The following is a 9,602-nucleotide window of genomic DNA, read 5'->3' on the forward strand; positions in this document are numbered from 1 at the left end:
TTATTTATCCCAATTGGGTGCTGCAGTTTTGATGCTGATGTAGTCTGTAACATGTGTTGTGTTGGGGTTACACTTGAAAATCGTAACAGATTGTTGCAGATGTATCATAGCTTAAGTTTTAAGTATGACAAGTGGGTTGCATTAAATATTGCTTAGATGTTAAGACTAACAGGACATTTGTCTGCAATCAGTCCGAATTATAAAGACATGTGACTTGTACAAGAATGCAGACAGTTCTAGCGCTTTAAGACACTTACGTCTGCAGCCAGGTTTGACGTAGCTCCATGACTGGTTCAATAAACATGTCTGCGCACGCTCTGTGACGTTACGTAACTCGTAGCCAGGGTGACACGTGGTGATACATTCAGAGCCGTAGGCGGCACCATGGGAACAGGTCACGTCTGCTTTATAGGCTGGTGTGTATTCTGGACAGTAGATTACTGTAAAACGAAAAAAAAGGAAAACACATTTCCACGAACTTAGAAAATTACGAGAAGATGTGATAGAACCAACTTCTCTTTATCACGAGTCTTTTCACCGTCAGAATTGGTGGATCTTAAAAACCCAAACTCGTTATTTAATTTTCATTTATAGTGTCGTCAACAGTTCGACCAAATGACAAACATTTGATTTAAAACTTCCCTAATTTGTAGTAAAAAAAAACTGGAACTACTAAATGACATCAATAACTGTACCTGCGACTTTGATAAAAGTCTTGCACATGTTACTATTTTTAGAAGCATCTGTTGCTGTAAATGTTACGACGTGTTTTCCCACGCTGAAGTTGGATCCGGAAATGACGTCACTGACAACTTCCGTGTCCAGACCGGAGTTATCGGACACTTCCGGCATGTCCCAGAAGACCACAGCCTCTCCAAGCTTTGGCCCAGCTGGTGCTTCTATAGTGGTCGGGCAAGAAATGGTTGGTGGTTGAACGTCTGAAGTAAGATCAAGTTTTTCTTGAAGTAATGTTGAAGTAATGTTGAAGTAATGTTAATGTAATGTTCAAATAAAGTTATGTTTACATGAAATCAATATGAAAGTAAAGCAAGGAAATACTATATATATATATATATATATATATATATATATATATATATGTAACGAGTCTATTTGCCTGTAGTGCCAAATGTTAACGAGTCTAACCACTCATTCTACACAACATCGACCACAGTATAGATACTCGAAGATGCAGGTTCACTATTGATCCTTTTATTACATGAATCAAAGAAATGCTTCACAATAATATAATGAATCAAAAGAAATGCTTCACAATAATAGTCTGAATCAACTGACCCCCAACAGTCCTCACTAGTCTTCACATAACTGAATGCACATGTCTATCGTCCTTATTAACACAATACGGCTAACCCGTTCAATAACCAACTTGATACTGCCACTTTCCTACTGACTGACTGATCTCTTACTCATCTCTCTCGATCTTAGCTGTCGCCTTCCTATATATCCCCTTCGTATTCGTAATCGTATTCGGTTCTATCATAGTTATGTTCAATCCGAATATCTCGCCTTCCGATTACTACGCAGTTGTCTCATCAGTCCGATTAATAGAACACCTGCACTGTTTCATCAGCCAAGTCGTGTCAAAGTTGACAGCGCTTGTCGTATCCTTCCCAAAATACGCCGTGGCTTTATGATCGTTATCAGTTGGCTTATCAGTCCAACACCTGCACTATTGCGTTGTTATCGTCTCTGGTAACTACACCTAGTTACATATATATATATATATATATATATATATATATATATATATATATATATATATATATATATATATATATATATATATATATATATATATATATATATATATATATATATATATATATATATATACCTGGACATATAACAATCTTAACTGGACATGTAACAATCATACCTGGATGTGAAACAATCTTAACTGGACATGTAACAATCATACCTGGATGTGAAACAATCTTAACTGGACATGTAACAATCATACCTGGATGTGAAACAATCTTAACTGGACATGTAACAATCATACCTGGATGTGAAACAATCTTAACTGGACATGTAACAATCATACCTGGATGTGAAACAATCTTAACTGGACATGTAACAATCATACCTGGATGTGAAACAATCTTAACTGGACATGTAACAATCATACCTGGATGTGAAACAATCTTAACTGGACATGTAACAATCATACCTGGATGTGAAACAATCTTAACTGGACATGTAACAATCATACCTGGATGTGAAACAATCTTAACTGGACATGTAACAATCATACCTGGATGTGAAACAATCTTAACTGGACATGTAACAATCATACCTGGATGTGAAACAATCTTAACTGTACATGTAACAATCATACCTGGATGTGAAACAATCTTAACTGAACATGTGACAATCATACCTGGATGTGAAACAATCTTAACTGGACATGTAACATTCATACCTGGATGTGAAACAATCTTAACTGGACATGTAACAATCATACCTGGATGTGAAACAATCTTAACTGGACATGTAACAATCATACCTGGATGTGAAACAATCTTAACTGGACATGTAACAATCATACCTGGATGTGAAACAATCTTAACTGGACATGTAACAATCATACCTGGATGTGAAACAATCTTAACTGGACATGTAACAATCATACCTGGATGTGAAACAATCTTAACTTGACATGTAACAATCATACCTGGATGTGAAACAATCTTAACTGGACATGTAACAATCATACCTGGATGTGAAACAATCTTAACTGGACATGTAACAATCATACCTGGATGTGAAACAATCTTAACTGGACATGTAACAATCATACCTGGATGTGAAACAATCTTAACTTGACATGTAACAATCATACCTGGATGTGAAACAATCTTAACTGGACATGTAACAATCATACCTCGACATTGTCCATAGGGTGTCCATGTTTTATTGGCCAAGCACAACGTTTGCTGCTGACCAATGGGATTGTAGCCCGCATCACATGACAGAAAACAGACCGAGTTGTAGTTCACGGATTTGCAGATCAGCTGACCGTTTCTGACAACCGGCTGCTCGCACTGTATCACTAGTTTTATCGGACGGGGAGGTATAGCAGAGCATTAGGGACATACAATTGATAGGGTCAAGACTCAAGAACAGTATTTAAAGATAACAAGATGGCTCACGAGATTCCAAGAGAGAAGGCGATAATAGATCAAATAAAATGCTGATCTTTAAAGAGAAAATAGACAAAATGGGAAGGAGGTGGAAAAGGAAAACAAATCAAGGAAACAAACAGGCACATTTTTATTTTGACTTTAATCGTCCACAATATCTTGCCAGTGGATGATCTGATACAGAAGGAGAAAAGTTTCAAATGGTTTATAATTACTTTCACAGATTATCTCTTGGCTTGCCACGCCCACCCATCTCTGGTCAATTTCACAGGACGCCGTCATCTCTCCATTCGTATGGGGGCCGGGGTCAGTCTCCCCGGTGGTCTCGAACCCTGGGTGGCACCGAAAGCGACACACACTCCCGTAGATGTTGTCGTGGCTGCACTCACTGTAACCGTTGGTGACTGACATCTCAGGGCATTTACGCACTGCAGACAATTTAAGTTGTGTAACTAGTGAACCATTAGGTTATCAGCAAGTGTTGGTCTGTGTTGCAACAAGGTCATAGGTCGTTGACTGGAGATTTCCAGGTCAGACAGTCCTAGACTCAGTTCTCAAACTCTCGCTATTTGGCCATGCCACAAATCTCCTGGTTTTTACCTGGGTTGTCCCATTTTTTAATCAGCTAGGGGAATTCCAGACGATGGTCTTTTTCCGTATAATGGCCATCATCTTTCGATATCAAGTACGTTTTTTCATAGTTAAATACACTAACGCTAGTTCATCAATAAATACACCATCACTAGTTCATGAGTAAATACATGAACGTTAGTTGACACGCTAAAAATCACAATGCTAGTTCATGGGTTAAGCTAAATACCATAACACAAAATGCAGGTACTCACCCAGAACTTGAAATTGTATTTGACACGTGACCCTCAGCCTGCCGCTGTCCACAGCTTCAAACAACACCAGGTGAGTCCCAGCCTCGAACTCTGACCCTGACCTATTGCCGCCAGTCTGATGCACGCTGTAATACAACATCAGCAAACATGACATGATTATACAGCATAGCTTATATTTATTGAGTTCAGTGTTTCTTCCAGACTTTTTTCTCCGGGGGGGGGGGGTGTACACTTTCTGGAAGAAACTCTGATTGAGTTATATAGACCAGCAGCTACAACTTATATTGAACTTGTATTATAAAACATGGGGTAGGCCTACATAAATATCAAATGAATAGAAAATAATGTATTGTTATATCAATGAATCAAGCGAGTGGATAATGGTACCGGTTAAAGTTCAACTATGGCCACACGGAAAATGCACATATCATTTGTTAGGCTGGTATAGTGACTGGTTTACGTTGCGTTTTGTGTTATATCAGGTGGGTGGTATGGATTGGGTGGTTAGCAACCACAATACTAGATGTGAAATATAATTTTTGCTAAATTTCTTCTTAATTGCATGAGTTGGTAAGGTGGGGTAATTCCACACACGGGGTAATTCCACACACTATATACTGGATACTCTCTATTTTTAATGCGAGTAAAGTTAAATTAAAAGTTACTATTCCCTGTTTCTAAGAGGTCATTTCTTGTACTTTCTGATACTGTTAGAGAAGCGTTCACCTACATTCAGAGCAAGAATTTTAATTTTATCTGCATCTATCTTCAAACATCCTTAGGTAAGTACAACCCCTGCACTTTTTAAAAAATATTTTTTTTTGTCTTTTTTTTAATTGTTGTCAATTATTTATTGATTATATGAAAGCTTAATCATTTTTGTTAATAGTAACAGTTAATGATGCTAGATTCAGCCTTTAATTTAGAACAGGAAAGCATATTTTTTTTCAATAGTAGGTGTGAGGCAATTCCACACACATGGTGTGGGGCAATTCCATACACTATAGTTTGGAATGTCCCATGTTGCTTTGTATACTCTTTAGAGGGTTTAGCTTTTATTTTAAACCATTTCAAATGGTTGTGGCTAATTCTGTAATTCACAACTCATGATTTAATCTTAAAAAATACTTGAATAGCACTAGATCTAGTACTATTTATTTTTTAAAAAGACTCTGCTATTAAAGTTAAGTAAAATTGCCACATACTTCTTTTATTTCTTTATCTATTATTATTTTTACTGTACCTATATTATTTATTATAATTTATGCAATATTTAGAGCTAAACATCCCCATATACACATTAGTAATTAGACTTTCTAACATTTAATTTTGTATTTGTTTCAGAATGGTCCACAATTATAAACGAATAACTTCGGCCTATGACAGATGAGAGTAGAATTCAGGAGGAAGAAATTGAGACTTTCTCCTCACCCATTGATGAAGACTGGTTGCCCCCATGCAAAATTGTTTCCAAGGGGAAAAATGTTTTTTACACATTTTTAAATACATGAATTTTAAAATTTTCATAATGTGTGTGGAATTGCCCCACTTGCCATGTTTTTTGCAATAAAAGTGAAATATTTAAAAATTGTATTTTATTTTGTGAATTATCTTTATATTTGTTTGCCATCATATAAGTAATGCATGTCTAGTTTTACCCTCAATATTATATTTTGGTAGTGTTGATTTTAGATTTTTTACAAATTTTTTAGAAAAGTAGTGTATGGAATTACCCCGGGTTACCCTACTGATAAATTTCAATGGTTACAATTTTTTTTTTCTTTTGCTATTATTTAATTTTCTTTATGTCTTTAGTGAAAACATAACATATATAAACTTGAAAAATATGTAGAGCGAATGTTTAGCTACCATGGCGTCCTTTATATTATCTTTATCTTATATCTAATCATGCAAAGTATAATGATCGGCCTGAGTAGATCAGTGTGATGAATGTTGGTGACTAAACTGAAATCTCGTGGGGGAGTTAGGTCCTTTAACAATTTGAAAAAAAAAACTTACGTAATGTTTCCGTCCTCTGGGTCCCAGACTGAGGGTGCTGGCCACGTGACGACCGTTGAAGTCTCACGTCTGGCCGTGTAGACATTGTTGACACATGGGCAGGTGATTGTAGGTGGCCTGTTGGTAGGGGCCTTCACGTCTGGGCTCACACAGACAAAAGTTAGTTGGGGTGGGAAGTCATTTGTAAGAGTCGCCTACTTATAGGGCTGGTAAGTAGGTCAACAACCAGTTCTATGGCTCATGTAGGTTTTATTGAGCCGTAGAACTGGTTGGTGACCTACTTACCAGCTCTATATTCAGTTAGAAAGTAGGCTTATATTTGATAAACACTCTTTAAAATTTATCAGTGCATTATTTTTTTATAAAAATCAATTTTTATCAGGTGTTTAAAGGTGTTTCATTTATAAATTAATCTTGAGTTTAGAAGATATGTTCATTTTTTTCCAATTTAATATCTAAAGATTTTTAAATACTGTTTATATTTCAGTATTTATATATTGAAATTTGTGTCACAACAAATTTTTTATATAAACACTGTTAGAAATTCTACAAGGTCTTAAATGTTGCACTCTAATTAACATGTGAAAAAATTCAGCTTGGAGACTTTTTTAGCATAAAATATTTTTGATGAAAACCATCACCTGTTAAAAAGTTATATTATTACATGAAAACAAATACTGAAAATGTGGTGGGCCTTGTATTATTATTATTATTAAAGTAGTAGACATTTTAGTGTTAAAAACTAACAAAATGAGAAAAACAGAAAAACATTATATTAAGAAAATACCTGAGAGTCCCACGCCAGCTTTAGACACACGTGCAGCAAACAGCAACGTAACAAGTCCCCAGAACGTGAATACCGTCAGCGGCATTCTCTCATATGAAAACCATCCCATGTTTGTGCTCTATGCTTTTTTTCTTCTTGTTACAACTTGTGAATAATTCAACTTTTTATTTGTTGTAAATGCAGAGAGCAAAAATAGTATTTCTTTACTAACACAGAAATACATAAACACATACACACAGGCACACACACGTATTATATATATATATATATATATATATATATATATATATATATATATATATATATATATATATATATATATATATGCGTACCTGTGCTTCGCTACGGTGAATCTTTGTTAAATGTGCCAACTGTACCAACATGGGAACAGAATAAAAGAAAATGCAAAAACAAATGCAAACACAAAAGAAAAAAACAAACGCAAACGCTAACTTAAACAAAACGCAAACACAATGCAAACGCAAAAACAAAATGAAACACAATACAACAAGCAAGAATAAACACAACGCAAACACAAACGCAAACACAAATACAAACACATAAGAAAACACAAACGCAAACAAACGCAATTTAAAACAAAAATGCAAACACAACACAAACGAAAACGAAAAAGGAAAACAACAAAAAACACAAAAGCAAGCAGACAGGAAAACACAAACGCAAGCGCAAACAGAAAAGTAAATACTAACACAAATACAAAAGAAAATTAAAATGCAAACTAAAGCAAACTCAAACTAAAAAAATCGCGAAGACAAAACAAACACAAACGCAAAAGCAAACGCAAACACAACGCACAAGTAAATGCTAATGCAAACGCAACATGCTATCGCAAACAGATCTAAATATCATTCGATCAAGCAAATTATTTCACAACAACCTAAGTGTGTAATTGTGTGGTGGAGGGTGGCTGATACCAGTAGAACAATAGCTGTACATTTGATTGTGCTTAAGTAGTTGATTGGTTATATATGGTGTGTGATGTGTTTAATGGGTTATTTTTGTATGCCTATTAAAAGTTGTGTAATATGTGTCTAAAAGCAATGTATATTTGTAGCAAGGTATTTGTCTTTGTCACATATATTTTTTGATATGTAATAGGTTAAATGAAAACATTTTGATTTTTCAATAGCTATTTAAAAGTGCGTATTTCATAATAACACAACTTTTGAAATGTATTAAATCATTGTAAATACATCAAGTTAAAAAAAGAGACGAAAAAATAAAAAAGCGAACAACAGGTTGTCTATTAAATTGACAAATGTTTATTCTTTTCGTTTGCTGCACATTTTAAACAATTGATTCACGCCTTTAATCAAATTGATCAACTACTATTTGTATATTTTGTAATGGAATATATTCTATGAAATTATAATTATTTGATTAAAACTTTAGCATACCCATACGAAGAAGATCAGCCTACAATACACAGCTTTTAAAAATATATTAAATACAACCACAAAAAAAACATATTTTAAAGACATATATATATATATATATATATATATATATACATTATATATATGATTACTCATTTCCAATCACTTAGAATAAACTTTAAGCACCTTCACGTCAACTTACACACTTTAATATTCATACAGAGTAGAACTACGAAGACACGACATCTCTAAAGCCTCACTCATAGCAACACATTGACTGACAACACAGTAGAGCGGCACACTAGATATTCAAGGGACATCACTAAGATAAATATAACACAAGGGACGTAACAATAACTAACAAGACAACGCAACCATATATATATATATATATATATATATATATATATATATATATATATATATATATATATATATATATGTATGTATGCGTAATACGAATATATCAAGAGCTACATTGTGAATGTATAAAAACAACCCACTCACTTATAATAAATATCATTTAGTTACTCAATACTCACATGCACTATGTTGCATATATTCGCCAAAATTTGTAGACTTTGAACATCACGAATGGATGATCAACAACAAAAAAATGCCCCATTGTGTTTTTCTATTACTTACTTCCTGCTGTAAGCGAAAACAAGAACCTCTATATATGTGCGTGAGTGTGTTTGTGTGTATCCGGTAGTCTGTTTTCAAGGTCAGCTAGTCGCAGTGTTTATTTTTCTGGCTGCAATAGCATCGTGATGGCTTGATAACATTCTAGGTTAACCTAACCTAACCTAACCTAACCTAACCTAACCAAACTTACCTAACCTAGCCTAGCCTAACCTAACCTAACCTAACCTAACCCAACCCAACCCAACCCAACCCAACCTAACCTAACCTAACCTAACCTAACCTAACCTAACCTAACCTAACCTAACCTAACCTAACCTAACCTAACCTAACCTAACCTAACCTAACCTAACCTAACCTAACCTAACCTAACCTAACCTAACCTAACCTAACCTAACCTAACCTAACCTAACCTAACCTAACCTAACCTATAGTTTGCGATGCTCTTTTGTATGTTTGTTGATTTGTGGGTTTTACGGACAATGGCGGATTAAGGGGGGGGGGGCTGATGGGACTGACGTCAGGGCCCCAGATTTTTTAGAGCCCCCAAATTTTTACTTACAAATCATAGTAAATTGCACTTTACAACTTAATTGTTGTTGTTTTTTATCTAAAATCAATGTTTTAATTTGATGTTTAATTACCTATTTTAAAACTAATTAATATTTTCTTTATAAACCATGAATGTTCAGCTTTATTATGGTTGTATTATGAAGGAAAGTTATATGGTTAGCATAGCTGAATTTTT

General features: G+C 34.6%; 1 protein-coding gene across 1 annotated transcript; it reads right to left on the reverse strand.

Annotated features, from left to right (window-relative positions):
- On the reverse strand, positions 1–8,542 carry LOC131929973 (sushi-repeat-containing protein SRPX-like). Its single transcript, XM_059286359.1, has 9 exons — positions 8,415–8,542; positions 6,816–6,959; positions 6,029–6,167; positions 4,010–4,134; positions 3,380–3,592; positions 2,906–3,073; positions 696–938; positions 258–440; positions 1–44 (listed from the first exon to the last, which is right to left on the reverse strand). The coding sequence occupies exons 2-9, from the start codon at positions 6,922–6,924 to the stop codon at positions 1–3; spliced, it is 1,224 nt and encodes a 407-aa protein (XP_059142342.1). The 5' UTR covers positions 6,925–6,959; positions 8,415–8,542.
- Between the last annotated feature and the right edge of the window lie 1,060 nt (positions 8,543–9,602).

The sequence above is a fragment of the Physella acuta genome, unplaced genomic scaffold (assembly GCF_028476545.2).
Source record: "Physella acuta isolate Inbredline_101_S28 unplaced genomic scaffold, ASM2847654v3 ptg001700l, whole genome shotgun sequence".
Lineage (NCBI taxonomy): Eukaryota > Metazoa > Mollusca > Gastropoda > Physidae > Physella > Physella acuta.

Excerpts from the sequence above, each read along its gene's own strand:
- LOC131929973 (XM_059286359.1), bottom strand. The coding sequence starts at position 6,924 with ATGGGATGGTTTTCATATGAGAGAATGCCGCTGACGGTATTCACGTTC. Across the intron at positions 6,168-6,815 it reads AGCTGGCGTGGGACTCTCAG|ACGTGAAGGCCCCTACCAAC; the intron begins GTATTTTCTTAA and ends GTGTGAGCCCAG. Across the intron at positions 441-695 it reads GACTTTTATCAAAGTCGCAG|TAATCTACTGTCCAGAATAC; the intron begins GTACAGTTATTG and ends TTCGTTTTACAG.